This window comes from Tamandua tetradactyla, chromosome 19, assembly GCF_023851605.1.
Source record: "Tamandua tetradactyla isolate mTamTet1 chromosome 19, mTamTet1.pri, whole genome shotgun sequence".
NCBI lineage: Eukaryota > Metazoa > Chordata > Mammalia > Pilosa > Myrmecophagidae > Tamandua > Tamandua tetradactyla.
Genome location: NC_135345.1, coordinates 15706331 through 15726346, shown reverse-complemented (window position 1 = coordinate 15726346; position 20016 = coordinate 15706331). Strand labels below are relative to the sequence as shown.

General features: G+C 34.3%; 1 protein-coding gene across 2 annotated transcripts in view; it reads left to right on the top strand.

The window, feature by feature from the left end:
• TAPT1 (transmembrane anterior posterior transformation 1) overlaps positions 1-20016 on the top strand; it is a 60393-nt gene that overhangs the window by 25549 nt on the left and 14828 nt on the right. For both annotated transcript variants that reach the window (XM_077136459.1, XM_077136460.1), the window contains 5 exons: positions 5403-5565; positions 8069-8204; positions 10791-10888; positions 11064-11133; positions 19446-19526. In XM_077136459.1, the coding sequence (XP_076992574.1) occupies positions 5403-5565; positions 8069-8204; positions 10791-10888; positions 11064-11133; positions 19446-19526 (548 nt within the window). The remainder of the gene's footprint in view (positions 1-5402; positions 5566-8068; positions 8205-10790; positions 10889-11063; positions 11134-19445; positions 19527-20016) is intronic.

Genomic DNA, 20016 nt, shown 5'->3' with positions numbered 1-20016 from the left:
GTGCTTACAATAATGTGGGTTTAAGTTTATGTTTTCTTTGAGCAATTTAAAAAAACATCTCTGAGTATTTTTTTAAATACCAAATTTGAAATATTTTATAGTGTGAAAATTATATTAATAAAGCTATTAATATTAAGTCTAAATAAGACCTTTCAGATGTCTCAGAAGTATAAAAATACATTTTATTTTCACAAAATTGTTATTCAAAAATAGCCAAATTCTACCTTCTTATAACTTTTCTTCCAATAGTCTCTACTTCCCTTAAAGGTTATTTGCTTTGTCTTGCCTATAGCTGTATCATGTGCCATCTTTTTCAGCAAGCAAAAAGTGCTCTTTCCTTCAGTCTGACTTTTTTTTTCTTATCTTATTGTCAGAGGGATAAGAAGCAGAGGTTGATTGTATTCTCCTTCCCCTTTTCTACTCTTCTGTACTTTAGTTTTCTTTCCTCAAAAGAAATTGCTATCATCCCAATATTCTAGTTCCCTGAAATAATACCCTGCAAAAAGGAAAAAGAAAGATTCAAGTGTCAAATTAATTATAATGCTAACCTGCAAGCAGTCACTATTTGCTGGCTCTAGTTCTATGTGTTAACATCATATCAATAATAGAGTAATATTGTTGCCACTTTTTCATACTTGAGATAGTGTTCTCACCTCCCCTTCTCTAATAGCTATATCTGGTACAGTATTTTATGAGAGTCTGTTTTTAAAACTGACAGCCTCCTGATGCTTTGGAATTTAGCCTTTGAACGTATTTCTGGGTCTTCTGCCAACTTGCTATGGTGTTTGTTTATGTTTTGTTGGTGTTGTTTTCTTTTATTTATGCCTGTACTGACAACTAAATACACAAAGTCTACCTTTCACTAGGGCTAAAGCACCAGGGTGATTCCACAGTCCCTTAAGTAAAGACAGCTGTCATAGTATTGCTCAACCAGCAGAGCATTTCGCCTTTGACCCTATTCATTTTGAGATGTTGGCAGTGTAATTATCTTGACTCTGTAGTTGTGTGTATGTCTACAAAGGATGCACTGCTTCCATAAAAATTCCTTGTATCTATCCTCAATAATCTTGAGTGTTTACTTAGTTGAAATACTTAGTTGAAAAATGTTTCTACTGGATAAACAATTTTGGAAAATCTTTGGTCACAAATGTTTTGTCACAGTCTAAAAAAGATTAAGAAATACCTCCAGATTCTTGTTGAAGTCCTCAGTCACATTTGAGATACAAGTTGAGGAAAATTATGGAGAAAAATGGTAGTCTGCTGCTAAGAACTGATCATTATTTTTGAAAATTTACTAAAGTGTTTAGGCAGTGATAAGTGAGTTGAGCAGGTTTAAGTAGTATTTGCTAGAGTATTTTTCTTTTACTGTTAGAACAGATAAAATATAAAAAGCAAATTTTCTGATCTCCCACATCCCAGCTTTAAACAGAGCTCTTATTTGGTAATTTATGGACTCTTTTTTTAAACAGACAAATAAATAAATAAGAAAAAGTGAGTTTTTTCTTTTAGTAACATACCCTACAGGAAAGCTTTTATCTCCCAGAAGAGTTATGAATTTCAAATGATTGAGAGTTTCTTAACCTATTAGATTTCCTCTACTTATCTTACCGTATTCAAGATAATTCTACTCCAAATTAATTTCAAATATATATATATAAAGATATAAAGGCATCTTTTCTCCTTTTAAAGAGAATCCTTACTTTTGGCCTAAGTGACCAAATTCACCCCTCTGGCACATGTAAGAAAAGCTCTTGGTAACTTTCTCTGGGGGAACAAGTGTGTCTATTGCTTTCCTCTTACCAGGGCTTATCTGTGTGGCTTATTTGTAGATTGCAATATATGTGTTATATTAGAAAGCTTTCATAAAACCAGATTTTATTGTCCCTCATTTCCTCACCATGACACTAAATAGTGTAGCAACATTACAACCTTCTCTCTTTCTTTCTCTCTCGTAAATCAGACCGAAGGGAGGAGCACTTTCACTTCCTTTATAGAAATGGAATGTGGTGTCACAGGGACTCCTTGTGGTGAGTAAACCCTGATTTTTCCTTCTATTTTCTTGGCCAAATTGAGATCAGTACAAAAAAATATTAATTATAATGCAAAAATAAATTGCATAGGTTGATGTAACCATTTCTGATGGGAACATACTAAAGAAAATGTGACTCCCTATCCTTTTTTTAGTAAACTTTAGCTGATTTTAAAGCTTTGTCCACATTTATTTATGCAGGATTTGACCATGATTTTACCTAACAGAAAAATCACTCAATAACGTGATCTTTAATTACATATGCTGGTCTAGACTTGATAGCAAGTACTGTATCCCAAGGCGACAGCAATCTTTAAGCTTAGTTCTTTCCATTTAAGCGATTTTTATTTTGCACTGCCTCAGATACGGAAGGTAGCTTTCTAAAGCCAGTTATTTTTTTCTAGCATAGTTTGAAATTATTTTAAAGCCTTAGGAAAGATTTTAATCATTCAGTTTAAGTTTTAAGTAATTACTTTTCTACTACATGTCAGTCAAGCTTAAGATTTTAAAAATTCGGTTTTCTGACTAAGGAAAACACCTTGATCTCACAGCTTTACTCCAGTTTACTTTAAAATTATAAAGTGACTTTCCTTTAGAAAATGTGAACCCTATTATATATTTTGTATCTTTAATTTCACTAGTGCTGTATTTCTTCACCCTTTCAAATATATCGCAAATCACTGAAAAAGAGAGAGAAAGAAAGATCCAGTCTGTTTTCTAACAAAATAACTCGTACTGATACCCTGACATATTTCAACATCAATTTGAAATTAATTATCCTTATCCAGGGATTGTTCCATTTCTTTTGCTCATTTTTATTACCTTATCTTCTTGTACCTGTCAGTTTTTACTTTAATTTTAGCGTATTTTCTTCTGAAGAAGGGGAGGAAAAGCCTACCTTTGATGATCTTTTACTAGTAATGCTAAGTTCTGTTACTATAAATCTGTGTGCTCTTTGAAAACAGAGATGTTCTAATAGGAAAAGGTTTAAATCCATTAGAAGCATTTATATGAATAAAAGATAAAATTTAGAAATTTAGAGAGTTTTGTTTTGTAAAGACAGTTTAACCAGAAAATTTATAAACATTCTCTTGAATGTCCTATTTTGAAAAATTGTTTAATTCAGTTGAATATCTTATTTAATATTGTCTTGAGATCGCTAACAGCCAAATTTGTAAATTATATTAGTGAGTTTTTCACTTCATTCAAGTGATTTATTATATTGATAAATGGAATGTTTCTTCCATTTTATGTCTTATGGCACGAGGGTGGGGGATTACCTTGTTAATCGAGTAGCCTTTGACAGAGATCTGTACTCTGGGCTGGGTGTTCACATAATGGGAGCTAAAGATGGAAGCAGAGGGCCAGAGTGTGCCCAGGAGAGAAAACAATGGCATTAGGAAAGAGGAAGTCAGGATGATAGAGACTATAATAGAGACTGAAAAACTTTAATTGACTTAATTTTGCCCCAAACCCTAACTTCAACTGCTAATAATTTCACTCATTTATAGTCCCCATCTCAAGATATTAGCCTGACTTACACTAATTCTGAGCTGCCTCCCCACTCAGTATCTTTCATCTACTTCTAGCTGTTCCTGGGTACAGACGGTCTTCACAGAACTTTTGTCTTTTCGGGATGTTTGCTGTAGCCCATATTCTGTCTGTAAATTGATCAGCCAAATCCATACCTAACTATAGAGTATCCATTCTAAAAATCAAGAATGAGATTATGTCAGTGACGCACAGAAGTGGTATTGCATGATTGTTAAATGGTAAAATAACGTTTCAGGTAACAGTTTGGAAGACTTCGTTGAACTCTACAAAGATCTTTGGAGTGATGCCTGCCCATGCAAAAAAGACTTTTGGAGGAAAAGAGCTCCTTATTTGAATGTGGCAAGGGTTAGGAAAGAGCTACAGAGAACAGGAAATCAAGTAATACCAACTGGAAAATGGACTCACCCCCTTCAGTTGCTAGGAATATTGTCATTTTTGGTGGAAATGAAGAGATTCTGCAGCTCCTGAAAAATATTTAGGGCTTTTAATTCGTTGCATAACATATAAAAGCTGCCGAAATGGGGCAGCAAGCATTTTTTGTGTTGAGGTATTAGCCTTTAATAGAAGTATAGAAAGCATCTTTCCTATTCTTGTCACAGGAATCTCATATCCGGTGAAGGAGATCATAGATTGCTTCTTTGCCAACGTAGTTTTTGCTATGTCTTATTAAAATTATTTTTACAATCTTCCTATTCTAACTTCAGAACTAAGGAATGATTCTTCTCAGATTAACTATGAAAAATTTTCAGCTCTTGTTAGAGGGCTAACTTCTATTAAATATAAAAGCTGTTCTACAAATCAGTAAGGGAAAGATGAGAGGAGAGAATTCTCAAGAAATATAAAGGACTCTTAAGTATATAAGAAAAAGTTGAGTCTACCAATTAGAGAAATTAACATTGAAACTACCTAGATACATTTTTTGCCAGTGAGATTGGCAAAGATCTGAAAGTTGATCCAACACTGTATTAATATGCATGAACTTTCTCATACATTGCTAGAGGGGGAAGTGTGAATTGTACAACTTCTACCAAGGTCAGGTGACATATTTCTATCCAAATTTCAAGTGAACATAACCTTGAAATTCCCATTTCAAGAATTTATTGAAAGATATACTTTGATATGTGAGAAGTGGCATGTACATTGCATCACAGTTCCTAATTGTAGAAGAGTAGAAATCTGTCAATGATATCTTAAATTATGGTGCATCCACACAGTGAAATACTGTGCTGCCATAAAAATATGCATTCTTTAGAAACTGATATGGCTAAATCAGTTATGTTGTCAAATAAATAGTATAAACAGCAGGGCAGTATGCCCAGAATGCTGCTATTGTGTAGAAAGGACTCATCGGGCAGACTCTGTAGCTTTGTAATTAGGTCAAAAGCTTATGTCATAATGTGGAAATCTGTTGCTTTAAATTACTACCACCTGATCATCAACAATGCTGAGACATCTGTTCTTCATATTCGCTTGTTAAGAAAGACTGCACATATATATTTTTTTGCATGGGCAGGCACCGGGAATTGAACCCACGTCTCCGGCATGGCTGGCAACGATTCTGCCTGCTGAGCCACTGTGGCCCGCCCTGCACATTTTTAATAGTAATTCCTGTATAACAACTTTATATTCTGTACTTGGGCATAAAATTTCATACTGTAGAATAGCCATTTAGTATTGACTTTCCTTATTAGTTTGAAGTTTTTTAAAGATCAGTATGATTCTCATTATCGCTAAATGCTAATATATGTCCAGCACAGACTATTATTTTGAAAATAAAAAAAGTGAAACTCACATTTGAATTACTTCTTATATATTTCAGGGACAGACGTTTGCTTCAGCCTGCCCAGGTGTGTGACATTTTGAAGGGCATCATTTTAGTCATCTGCTATTTTATGATGCACTATGTTGATTATTCCATGATGTATCACCTGATAAGGGGGCAGTCAGTCATCAAGCTCTATATCATCTACAACATGCTAGAGGTGAGGGCACTTGTTTACTCTGGATGGGCAGTCTCACCCTGCTGCCTGCATGGCCACTGGTGCACTACTTCAAAAAAATACGTTCCCACCAATTCTAGTAATGGTGCTTCTGGTCTATAGTGTGCACATGGTCACATCTGGTATCTTGTAATAATTGGAATGCTGATTCCATATGTCTGAGGAGGGTCTAGAGATTCTGTATTTCTAACAAGGTGGTGCCTGGAAGATACTTAGAATAGCAGGTCCTTAGAGCCCAACATTTCCTCAGGAATGAAAGAAGAATATCTGCTACCTAGACATTTTTAATCAGTACCCCTCCAGAAAATGTAAATTGTCAAATGGTATTGAAAATTGGTTTGTAAATTCATTGGAAGCCCATATGTACTTTTTGCAAGAACTTTAAATTTATGAAAAAGATGTTATGCTTATATGTTTGCCATAACAGATTTACATTTAAATTACTTTGAAATGTTTGCAGAGCAAGTAAACATAAAATTTTCCAATTTCGCTAAGTAGCTACTGAACTTTTTTTTTTTTTTAAACATGGGCAGGCACCGGGAATCAAACCCGGGTCCTCGGGCATGGCAGGTAAGCACTCTTACCTGCTGAGCCACTGTAGCCCACCTGCTACTGAACTTTTTTAATATACTGTATCTCACTTTAAAGCAATCAGCATGTGAAAATCTGCATTTATACAAAAAATAAAGTGAGCAATTACACGTTCACATTACAGATAATTTTCTGCTTTTTAAGAAGAATCTCCGTAAGTTTTTTCAGTAGTAAGCTACCCTAGCTTATGTAATAAAAATTTGGAGTTCAAATTGCATTTTCCTATACTACTTTTTAGAGACACAAGTAAGGTCAACCTGTCTTTTAAATTAGACATGAAGGCAATTTCTCTAGTGAGTGGACAGATGGGCTGATATGGGGGCTACTGACCTTTCTGCTCTAAACCTGAATTGTATGGTGGATGAGAACTTTCCATCTCTGCACAGAAACCCTGAAACTCCACCCACCCTGGTTGTTCCAGGTGAAGCATATTTGTTGACTGATATGTTTTAAAACCACCCCCAGCATCCTGATTCTCATGTTTTTGCCCATGCACTTGCTTTGTCCTATCAAGTCAAGCACAGAAGGCTACATGTGGAGTAAAGTTTGTGAAGCACAGTAGCCACTCCACTCTTCCTTCTTCTCACAGAAGGAAATGCCTTATTCCATCTTTCCTTCTGCTGTTATAGTTGTTCTTCGTGCCAACACCCTACTAGCTCTCTTTACTGCCACTCCCTTTTAAAGTTAGGTATCCCCAAACTTAATGTGCATGCTTCCTGACCTACAAAGCCATGCTGAAGGTGGGCTGATGATTATTAGTAAATAGGCCAAGGAAAAAGATGCATGATTTCCTGGTCAAATGGTTTAAATACTTACTCACGGTAGACTATAATAAATGGTATGGCTTAAGCATGGTGACCAGTAGTCCAGGTTCTAGTCTAGAGACAAATGGCCTCAGATAAAAATCTGGCTTCCCCTGGACAAGGTCACTGTATCCCTCTAAACCTGAGTTTTCTCATCTGTAAAATGGAGAGAGTAGGGCAATGGTGATACTTAAATGAGATAATGCATAGAAAGGGCTTAACTCAATGCCAGGCATGTGGTAAGACCTCCATACATGGTAACTGTTGTTCATTCATTCAGCAAATATTTGTCACTTCCTCCATGTCAAGCCTAGACCCTGGAGATTCAGAGGTAAGGAAAGCACATAAAACCCCTGTTCTCATGGAGATTATAGTCTAGAGGTGGGAGATAGGTATGAGCAAGGAGATATTAGGAAGCAATAAATACTATTATGAAGAAGAGCAGTGTGATGTAATAGAGTCTACAAGAGCCTACAAGGGATAGGGTGATCTGGGAGGGTCTTCTCTTTGGGTGTGGCATTTCAGCTGAACCCTGAATGATATGCTCTGTTTTTTTCTTTTTAATTTGCTCTTTGTTTATTATACTATATTCAGAGATGATCATTGAAAATGTCTTTAGGAAGTGAATATGCATATTATATTCGATATAATAAATTCAAGAAAATTGTATCTGCCATCATTTACAAAATATTAGGTGTGAGTAGAGTGGGTCAAATGATATATTTGTCCTGATAGATTTAAGTTTGAATCTTGAATTTGTCTTTAAAGAGCTAAAACCTGAAGAGCTATTAATTTTGACGTGCCTTCCAGTTTATTTTTGCACTATATAAAACTTTTCCTTGTTAAAAACATAGGAAATTGGACAAAGTCTGTTTTGAATTCTACAAATATATGAGTACTCACTGTGTGTCAGAAAATAACGAAATATCAGTGACTAAGTAAACAAATACACCTTGTTCTTTTGGAGCTTACTTTCTACTGGGGATTTTAAAAATGAGACTCGCTAATATTTGAGTTGAAGCTGAATTTTGGTAACATTTAAAAAGGAATATTAACATCTTTCCAATTTTTATTTTGTTTTATTTTTTTAGGTAGCTGATCGTCTGTTTTCATCATTTGGGCAAGATATATTGGATGCTCTCTATTGGACAGCAACAGAGCCCAAAGAAAGAAAAAGAGCCCATATTGGGGTGATTCCTCACTTTTTCATGGCCGTTCTTTATGTGTGTATCCTTTTAGACTTATTGCAAAGTCCGACAGTGAACACATACTGAAGATTAATGTGAAAAGATTTTAGAAAGAAAGAATATGCTCATTTGTATGTGCTTTGCCTTTATATAGAGATTCATATAACTTTTTCATGTTTCTGTTGGAATTCTTTTGAAGTGGTCTTTAAATCATTGCATTTGTTATAACCTTGGGACATAAAATGTTTAGAACTCATCTAAAAATAAAATATAGAATAGGTTAGAGAGGAATAAGAGAGTTCATGCTTTACTATATGTACTAGGGTTCTCTAGAGAAACAGAGTCAACAGGAGATACCTATAAATATAAGATTTATAAACGTGTCTCACACATTTGTGGGAATGCAAGAGTCCCAAATCCGTAGACCAGGCTGTGAGGCTGGCAACTCCAGTTAAGGGTCTTGATGAACTCCACAGGAAAATCGCACTGGCTGAAGAAGCAGTGAGGTTCTCTGTCCTCCCCTAAAAGTCCTTAACAGATTGGATCAAATCCAACTGATTAGATTATCTTGTTTGCGGGAGACGTGCCCTTAGTTGTTCACAGATAAAATCATCCACAGCTGCAGTCAGCTGACCAATGATTTAATAAACCAGCCTTCTGGTTTATCAACCAGCCACAAAATATCCTTGCAGTAGCAGGCCAGTGCTTGCCTGACCAGACATGAGTACCACCATGTGGCTACATTGACCCATGATCCTAACCATTGTAGTCCACCCCCGGTTAACTTGGTACCTACAGACATCACCTTAAAACATGCTTAATTTCTGAATAGAATCCAGTAACAGCTGTGTTTCACTTAATAATACTCAACTGTCCTGCATACAAGCAGAAACACTCTGAATCTCTCCAGAATAGGGTACAAGTCCTTAGATGACATTCATCTTAAACTTGACACCCTATAACTTAAATACTATAAACATGAACAATGCAACTTATGTCATATGATAAGAAAACAAGATATTTGCTTTATGTACAGACACGCATAACAAAACAAGGAGGAAGTACATCATCGCAGTCCTTGTTTCAGTAACTGGTCATGTGGTTATATTTCATATTTATCACTACCTTCTTCCACTACACATTCCATGTTCCCTTTACCCTCAGCAAGCATATCAGCTGACTGTAGTTCTTTTGCCTGGTGGTGTGACCAAGACCTTCATTCCTGAAGTTTCTAGGCCATTGGTAGTCTTACCTTGATTGGGTTATTGCAGTTTTCCATTCACTTTAATAACAGACCATGATAGTACTAAGAGACACCCTAGGAGATCTCCTATATTTCAGGAAAACTCTTCTTTCTTCCATTGTGTAGATGAAAGTATTGATCCTTAATAGTCAGAATCAGTCACCCCAGCCAGTACAGTAATCCCCTTTCTTGCCTTTTGATTCAGAGGCATGAGAAACCCAAAGTGGCCAGGTGGCAGTCTTAACTTACAGTTCAATGGAATCATTGTGTATCCTGGTAGGAGCACTTCTCCTTTTGAAACTAAGATGTGTAGACCAGCAGAGCTTAAGGTTTCAGGGACGGGAAGCAAAATTTTTTCTAGTGAATCAGTAGTGGTGATAGTGAGTCGTGCCACTCCCATTTCCATCCCTTGATTCCTGGACCTGTGAATCCTGACTGTGGGAGAAAAGCACCATAGAGTGATTGCTGACTCGGAGCATACACTGTAATAGTTAGGTTCTGGTGTCAAATGGCCAGGTTATGGTGCCCAGTTGTCTGGTCAGGTAAACACCGGCCTAACTATTACTCTGTGTAAGTACTGCACATGTGTGTGTGTATCCATATTTACATATTTATACACTTGTTCCTTATAGAGTCAAGGCTCATTTATAGGAATGTGTCATAATGTGCTTTTTCTTAATATCTGAAAGAGTGACACTTGAAAAAATTTTGGTTATATTTAGGAAGTTAAGAGATTAATGAGATTTCTGTGAGATAAAAGCTTGTTCAGATATAATGGAGTAAAAGTTACCTATATATATATCAGCTCTTCCATGTGTAACATGAATATGATTCTGCAGCTTGAGGATGTCCTCAAAAAAACGACATGAAAAGAAATGATAATTATCAGGCATTTTTTAATTCTTATATTCCATATCTTGAATAACCAGGGAGGAAAATAACTTCCAGAATAATTTTAGTTTTCCTTTTTTAGAAGGCAAATTCTATTTATTGATAATATATATTTCTAAATCTTTTCTTTCAGTACTTGCATAATTTATTTCATTTATTTGACAAATTTTTTGACATCCTATTTCCCAAACATTTTGCCAAGTGCTAAAGATACAGAAAGAATTAGACAACTTCTGTTTTGAAGGTAATTGCAGTATAAATAAAAGATACACAGAGGTTAATTTCTACTTTTGTTTCATATAGGCAGTATACATTTTATCCTATCTATAGCTAATAAGGAAATCATAAAGATAACAAAAATATTTGTATAAAAGTTGATTTTTAAAATCTAGTCATCTTTTCCCTCCATTGTTAACTTTTAACATTTTTATAATACTATCTGTTAATATGAAAACAGACTTAAGTTTTTGCCTTAACAATACTTATTGATAGTTTTACATGCAATTCTTATAATGGTTCAAGCAACAACTCTAAATGTAGCGTTTAACTCACACAACAAGTCACTGCTAACTATCATGATGTCTAATAATGTAAGTATGAGACTTTATTGTACATTTCGGAGGTTATACAGGCATTTTAGTGGCACTATTCTGAATGGGATAAAATGCTTTATGTGTTCATTCTCTAAAAAGAATTAAATTTCATATGTAACATGTCCATTTTAAACTTTTATAATTATAAAGATAATTCTGTTTACTGTTTCAGTTTGTTGAAATTAAAGGAAGTGTTTTCAAGAAGTTTGAAAAGAACAATCTCTTTCAAATGTCAAATAGCGGTAGGTACAATTCAGTTCTGTTTGCAGCTCCATGTAGTAGTATTTTTCAGTTCATTCTCAAACTATCACATTTCCTGTGGTTTACTATTTCTTTGACTTCGGCTGTGCCTTCTCTTACTTTATTTTTACTAGACATCCTTATTATCTGTGATTATTGTAATCTCAGGATGTTTAAGGTAATAAAAATGACTAACATTTGTGTAGCACTTTACCATACTTTCCGAAAGTTTCTCATTAATGTAGAAATTTCTCTGAAGCAGATGATACTATTGAAATTGAAACAGAGAAGGGAGTTTGACTTCCTCAGCTGTAAAATGATAGACTTATGCCTATAAATCCCAGGTTGTCTCCAAATTCTCAGCTTTCTTAGTTATACCTTACTGCCTAGTTTCTTATCCTAAAAAGTGTAAAGACACAAAATTTATCCCTGAAGTCATTATCTTACATAGTTTTGAAAATCATAGTAGCATGATGTAGTGATTCTCAGAGTGTGGCCAATGGAACTCTTTCAGGGAGGCCACAGAGCCAGGACTATTTTCATAAGAATTCAAAGGCATTGTTTTTCTTTTTCACGATGTTGACATTTATACTGATGGTGGGAAAGCTATGATGTCTTAGCTGGTGCCTTGATATGAATCAGGGCATATGTAGGAATGAGAGGGACAGATAAAGAGACAATGTCCTTAAGTAGGTTGAGAGCCTGTCAAAGGAGTGGACACAGTGATTGATATTACATAAAATTACCAGTAGTTTGTCTAGAGAATCAGTTCTCAGACATCTGTCTCAAGTCTCTTAAAGTAATTGTATTTTCAAAAAAATAATAAATATTTAATGAGAAGAGTGGCATAGTTTTACATTTTTGCAAATCTTCCAATGTCTGGCTTAATAGAAATTAGTTGGATTCTCTTGCTTGTTTCCAAGTTCAGTCTCTTGTGATTTCACACACATCATGTAGCCTCTGGAAATCTCCATTTATATTCATGAGAGAATGAAAATGGAAGCATCTAGTAATGCCTTATTATTCTAAGAATAATTTTAGCCTCATGGATCCTCTGAAAAGGTTTTGGGATCCTCAGAGGTTCTTGTGCCACACTTTGTAAGAACCACTATTATATTTACTATAAAGGTAAAAGCATATAAAAGGTAAAGCATAACAGTTGTCATAGATGCAAATATTGGGAGGTACATGGAGGGCTCTTCTGTTTTCAATTTTCTCAAATAAGGAATGAAAAGTGACATTCAAGAAAAGAGGAGAATGTGAAAATCTCTAGGGAAGTAGGAGAGTTAAAGGACTACAGCAGGAGTCAGCAAACTACTCTGTAGATAACTGCCTCCTGTTTTTACAAATAAAGTTTTATTGGAGCATGGCAACATCTATTCTTTTATACACTATTTTTGGCTGCCTTTGTACTACAACAATAGAGTGGAGTAGTTGCAATGAGACCATATGGCCCACAAAGCTGAGAAATGTTTACTATTTGGCCTTTTGCAGAACATGTTTTCTGATCCCTTGACTAGGGTAACGTGCAGCTGTCTGACAACATTTGAACTTTGTGTCTATGACTTAAAGTGATTCCAGTCAGCATGTCTATGTGCTTTTCTGTAGAGCACATTTGCCCTCATGGAGAAGGAGAATAAATTTATCTAGGTTGGGTGTTTGGGAGTTAAGTTTGATGAGAGAGGGAAGAACAAGGATACCGAAAGTTTAACACAGGGAAATGATTTTAACTGGAGGCTGTGGACTATAAACTTGGTAAAGAATGAAATGAAATGGTGAAAAAGTCTTAGGTAGGATCTGTGGATTGTGGATCCCAGTGAGACTCTCTGCAAAAAAACAGGTAGTCTTTTTTTGCAGAGAGTAGAATGCTTAAAATGAAGATAAAGGAGGAATTGTACCTATTGGCTAAAATAAAGTCCAGGATATGACCATGAGGTAGAGGAGAGGACAAGAGCGTTGGAGGGGAGGAGGTCAAGGAACTGAGAGGCACATTGTGGAAAGGATCACCTATGTGGATATTGAGATGCCTGAGGAATGTGTGTATACATGTATTTTATATATTATTACTGTAACCTTGAAGTGTATATTCACATAGGCCCAATAATTGCTTATATCTAGAAGTCTAAGGAAATTATGAATATTTACAAATATTTGTCCATAAGAATGCTACTTTCACTGTAGTCATTAATGGCAAAAATAATGGAAAAGCTGTTCATTAAAAATAATATTTTAAAGTTTAATTATTAAAAATAACATTTTATAATAATGTTTAATGACATGGGAAAATGCTCATGATATATGTATGTTTTTTCTGAGCCATGAAATTATTCATTATCTTTTTCTACCATTAGAAAAAAGTATAGGGGTGAATATGATAGGAGCATGTTATTATATCTGATAAGAAAATCTTCCTAGTGTTTCTTTTTTTTAAATGTAATATTTTGTAACTTTATTCTTTATGCAATGATTCTAGAGTATGAAGTACGTAGTTCATGAAAAATGTTTTTGAAAATAAAATTATAGTCCTAAAGAACAAAATACATGAAAAATCTCACAAACCCATTAGATTTTTATCTAGATGAGGATAAAAAGTAGGAGAAATTTAAGCATTATAAAAAAATAACTTTGACATTAAAAATATGGTGAAATAGGGCAGTGTGACGGTGGCTCAGTGGCAGAATTCTCACCTACCATGTCGGAGACCCAGGTTCAATTCCCGGTGCCTGCCCATGCAAAAATAAATAAATATATATGGTGAAATAATCAGAGAGAGAAGAATACCATACAGACAAGCAGACTGCAGACTTAATGAATTTCCTGGCGAATGTTTTCATAGAGTATGTTCTGTTCGTGTGATGGAATTAAACTAGAAAAGCCCTTGTAGGTGGATATTAAACAGTTCACTCAAAGTAACACTGCATCAAAAAATAAATCACAAAGGAATTAGGAAATATTTTGAAGTGGGAGAGAATAAAGACACAACACCAATATATGTGGCATGTAGCTAGTGCAGTTCTTGGAAGGAAATTTATAGTTTTAAATGCTTGTTTTAAAAGATGAAAAAGGTTTAAAGTTAATGATATAAGCGTTAACATGAAGAAAGTTTTTAAAAAAGCAATTTAAGCTCATAGTATACGTAGAAGAAAAGAAATAGCAAAGATGCAAACAATAGAGAAAAAAAACTGAGCCGATAGTTGGTTCTCTGAATCAAGTAAAAAAAAGAGAAATTATCCATATCAGAAATAGAAGAGAATATTATCACACATGTTATACATGTAAAAAGTAATGTAATATGGACAACTTTAAGCCAGTAAACTCAACAATGTAGATGAAATGGACAAATTCCTTGAAAAATACAACCTGCTAACCTGACATAAGAAGAAAGAAAAAGATCTAGGTGTCTATCAAATAATACTGGTCTTACTCAGAATAAAACAAGAAAGACACACTTCCCAAATCTACGTCTAGTATAGTATAAAACCTGACAAAGATACTACAAGAAAAGAAATTGCAGACCTGTAACCCTCATGATATAAAATCTTTAATAAGTGTTAACAAATCAAATACAGCCTATATATAAAAAGGAGAATACATTGTGACCAAATAGAGTTTATCCCAGTAATGGAAGTTTGGGTTAATGTTTGTTAATCAGTCAGTTTAATTCTACATATTAAATAAAGGAAAAAAGACTGTATCATTTCAATAAGTACAAGTCAGATAAAAGAAAATGTTTGACAAAGTTCATGATAAACGGTAATTAGCAAACTAGAAATAGAAGTACTTCCTCATGCTTATTTTGGGTATCTGCAAAACACCTTGAGCTGACATGCATAATGTGCATAATGCAGACACATTGAATGCTTTTCCCTTGAATAGAGAACAAAGCAAGGATATCTGCTATCACATTTTCTGTTCATTATTTTACTAGAGCTTCTAACCAGTACAGTAAGTTAAGAGAAAAAATAACAATCGTAAAGATTAGAGAGGAGAAAATAAAATTGCCTTTATTTGCATGCAGTGTGATTGTTTCTGTAGAAAATGTTAGGGAATCTACAAAACTACTAGAACTACCAATTGAATTTAGCATGATCTTAGGATACATGGCCAATAAGCAAAAATTGACTGTATTTCTATATATAGCAGCAAAAAAAGTGGCATGTATAATATAGTTTTTAAAGAATAGTTCCATTTACAATGATGTAGAAAAAAAACAAGATGCTCTGGGAAAGATGCATGTTTTAGTTTTCTTGGATGTTAAAACAAATGGGTTGTTTTATATACATTGGATTGGCTAAACCATAGGCTCATGGTTTGAGAGACTAGAATGCTTGCAGCAGTTATGTTGATCTAAAATAAGGTTCTAGCTCAGAATGACTGTTTAATACTCAACATAAGCCTTTGTATAAATTTTATGGCTGTTGAAAATAAGAATCACTCATCTCACATTTAAAATGTGACTGTAAATATAATATGTTAAGGAATATCCTTATTAGTAGCAGGGGAAAGGAGCTTAATATTCTGGATATCAGAAATATTTTTAAAACATTAATTGCAAGTGTTTTTAGATTACTTAATAAAGATTAAAGTGTTCCCATTTTGGTAGAAGTTTTAATGTTTAATTAATGTCAGAGTTCAGTCCTAATCAACTCTTGGGACTGTTGAAGATGAGTTATGATTTAAATACTTTGTTAATTGTATTATTAATCAAGTAGATATAGTAGGTTTTTAGTATTAGAATCTGTTATCATTATAATCAAAATTTCATTTCCTTTTACAAGCTTATCTTGTGGGAAAACTTTTTTTTAAATTGGGTATACTTTAGAAAAGCTCAAATTTTAAAAATCGAGTCTTCAAAAAATCTATGTAAAACCATTTCGGTGTAAAAGAAAATTGTGAAATTAAAAGACTAAAAGACTAAAACATGGCTTTCTCTATAAAATTTTCATATAACAGCCTCATTTTTAGTTACATTGATAAACAGGTAATTGAAGTAAATATACATTTATTTTTTAGGATGTTATTTCTTTTAGTCTTATCCATACTATCCTTCACTTCCTTCATATTGTAAAATTGGATTCATCAACCAGAATTTAAGTTTTTTTTAATTTATACAGTGTTTAAAAGTTTACTTTTTTAAAATCTATTTTGCTTTAAATGCTCTTCAAGAAAAATGGGTTTTCTCCTTTTATTGGTGTGCCTAGAATTGAAATGATTGCTGGTTTTCTTTATGCTGCAAACTGTCCTGTGCCCAAGAATCTGGGTAATTCTGTACTCAGATATGATTAATTTAAGCACAGCTTTTGGTTTTCTTTTATTAGTAAGAGTTTGTAAAAATTATGTTAGTTTATTTCAGATAACATTTTAAATTTCTCAAGGCAGTTTCTTTTCAGATAATTCTGTGATGAACTAAGTAATATTACTTATTGATACTTAGTGGAAGAATCAGAAACAAGTGCACTTCCTTGTTAAATTGACTTATGGAAATTAGAAATCCAGAGGATTTAGCACACATATAGATGTGGCTTTGTGAATAATTATACAGAATTGCAATTAAAGGTGCATTGACAAATTCAGTTCCTATGGATTAAATTCCATGGTTACTTGTAAGTAACAGAGAATACATTTTGTTTCCAGTTTTAATGGGAAATATTTGAAGACAGATTTTTCCTAGCTTCCTTTAAATCCATATCACCTTTTGAAACCACAAAATAAATTGAGCATGTGACCTAGGATTAAACAAAGCATGTATCCTTGAAAACTCTTTGTACCTCCTAATTTTGGTATGTCCTTCAAGTGAGCATATTTGTCCTTCTCACTTTTGAGGCTCACTGTAATATGAGTTTTTACCTAGAAACATGGTATCTTAAAAGAAATAACTACGGTTTCATAAATAGAACAACAATTTGTGCCCACTGGACTTTGAGGAAAATAAAGGTACAGACACATCTCAAATAAGGGTCGGGAGCTGAGCTGCCCTGGAAAAGAAGGTACTATTGATGAGAGAAGTTTATTTAGGGAAGACAGCCATGGAAAATGCCAGCTCACTTCTAGAGACCAAAACTTGTGCTGTAGAATAAAAGTCCAAATGGATTTGCTATAAAGGGAAAAATAAAAGAAAGAAAAAATGAGCCAAGACAGTCTTAAAGGACTTCAAGATGAAATTGAAGTTCATCATTCTGCTGCAGCAGGCTTTAGGAGGTGCCACAGTTGAATGATGTGTGCATGTGGCTATTATCCTTGTGTGCTAGGATAATATCCCCTTGATTGTGGTGTGTAATTCATTTGATGTGCCGTTGGATTATATTTGCAAGTATTTTCTTGGAGATTTTTACATCTGTATCCATCCATAAGAGACATTAGTCTGTAATTTTGGTTTCTTGTAGTATCTTTATCTGACTTTGATATGAAGGGGGTATTGGCCTTATAGAATGAGTTAGGTAGTATTCCCTCTTCAATTCTGTGGAAGAGTTTGAGCAGGAATGGTATTAATTCTTCTTGGAATGATTGGTAAAATTCCTCTGTGAAGCCATTTGGTCCTAGGTTTTTCTTTGTTGGGAGGTTTTGATGACTGATTCTTTCTCTTTAGTTGTAATTGGTCTATTGAGGTTTTCTGTTTGTTGTAGAGTTATAGGTTGTTCATGTTTTTCTAGGGATTTGTCCATTTCATCTAGGTTGCCTGATTTGTTGGCATGCAGTTGTTTTTAATATCCTCTTATGATCTTTTTTTTATTTCTGTGGGATCAGTACTAATACCTTTCCCAATCTGATTTTATTTATTTGTGCTCATTTCTTTTTTTCTTTGTCAGTTTAGCTAAGGGTTTACCAGTTTTATTAATCTTCTTAAAGAACCAACCTTTGATATATGCATATATTTTTTTGCCCCTGAGGGCCCTTTTAGTATCCAGCACTCCTCAGTGGCTTGTGTTCTACCCTCAGTCTCTGGAGACTTGGGTCTCTGTCCCTGGATATGTATAGAGTTCTAACTCACTGCTGTGAGTCGCTCTGTAGTCAGTTTGTGGTGGAAGGGACCCTGGTAGTGCTGCCTCTGTGTGACTCCCAAGCTGCACAGAACCAAGTGAGCAGGAGGGGAGTGGAAATTGACCAGCAGTCTAGGACAGAATTCTCCTACCTGAGATTTTTCTGTTTCTTCAGTTCAGCATTTGTGGAGCCCTATTCCAGTCATTACTTCCTCCAGAGTTCTAAACAAGTTGAATTTGTCATTTTATTTGCTAAATCTCTGGGGAGGCTCTTTAGAGGATGTCTTACATTGCCATGCTGATGTTTTTACTCATTCCATTTCTTGATGACATGGTATCATTGACTCTGAAAAAGTTGCAGCCTAAAAAATGAAATACGTAAATTGGCTTTTATTGGGAACTCAATTATTTGCTTTTTAAAAGTTCAGTCTGTGTTTCGCTCAGTATGTAGTTATTGACTTATTATGTTAATGCCATTGTTCTAGTTTGCTAGCTGCCAGAATGCGATATACTAGAAATGGAATGGCTTTTAAGAAGGAGAATTTACTAAGTTACAAGTTCTAAGGCCGTGAAAATATCCCATTTGTCCATTTTATCTAGGTTGTAAACTAATCAAGACCCACAAAGAATGGTAGAGATGCGTCTCTATCTAATCAAGTTTAATACCCATATTGATTGAGTCACATCTCCATGGAGATAACCCAATCAAGTTTCCAACCTATAGTACTGAATAGGGATTAAGAGAATGGTTGCTCCCACAAGATTACCTAGTATTAAATCACGGTATTCCAGGGTACATAAATCCTTTCAAACCAACACAATCATTATAAAACTTAACATGAGATTTTTTTTCCACTATGCTTTATTTTCTCTAAGAAATGCTATTGTAATACCAGTACTTTCTTAGGTAAAGGATACATCAGGTCAGTGCTTTCTATGTATTTACTGTTTACCAGATTATAACTATCTAGGATTCAAAGGTTCTACATTACCCAAAGTCTTGTATTTTTCTCTCTACTTCTATTTTTTTCTTCTTCTGTAAAATGAAAACAGTTGTCATATTTCTCCAAAGGCCGTTGGAGGAATCTGATCACCCAGTTGGAGCAGAGTGATGGCTTCAATATTTTTTGAAGTTTGTTGACATTCAGAATTTCTATACTAGTATTATGTTAGCCAAAGAAGTAAATGGCTTGCCAGTATAGTGTATCCTGTATGTATTAAGCTATATTTATTTTACAGGCATTTTATATATAGTGCAATAATTCCAATATTTTCTGACTAAAAGAAGAAATTTTTGTGAAGGCACTATAGTATTTATATGTTGTTGTTTTTTTCAGATATTAAGGAACGATTCACAAATTACGTGCTTTTGCTAATAGTGTGTCTAAGAAATATGGAACAGTTTTCTTGGAATCCAGGTAACTAACTCTTAACAAGTGCAATGTCTTATAATTTTACTCTTGAACCAAAAATCATTCTTTTGTACGGAGTGAAATGAGTATTGCTGTAAACTTTAAAAGACTTTGCTATTCCTGGGTAAAATGCCGATTGGAGTAGAATAGATTGTTTTTTTGGCAGCATGGTGGGGTATTGTATCATGTGAAATGGTCTTTGGCCCATCCTTTCCAAAATCATAGTCTCTTGGAGCTGTGTGCCCAGTGGGTGAGTGTACCCTGCTGATCACTGCAGTTCCAAACCCCTCTGGTTGACTTTTTTTTTTAATTACAGAGTGGTATGGCTTTCTATACTTCAGTCTTTTCATTTTAGAGGTTGACAGATAAGCCTTAGCTTTTTCCTGATATGCTTGTCTTCTGTTCATTCACTGCCCATTAGTTACCTTTTTTAATAGGGATAAATAAAGATAATATAAATTAGTTTTGCTACTTTTATACATCTTTGAATACTGTC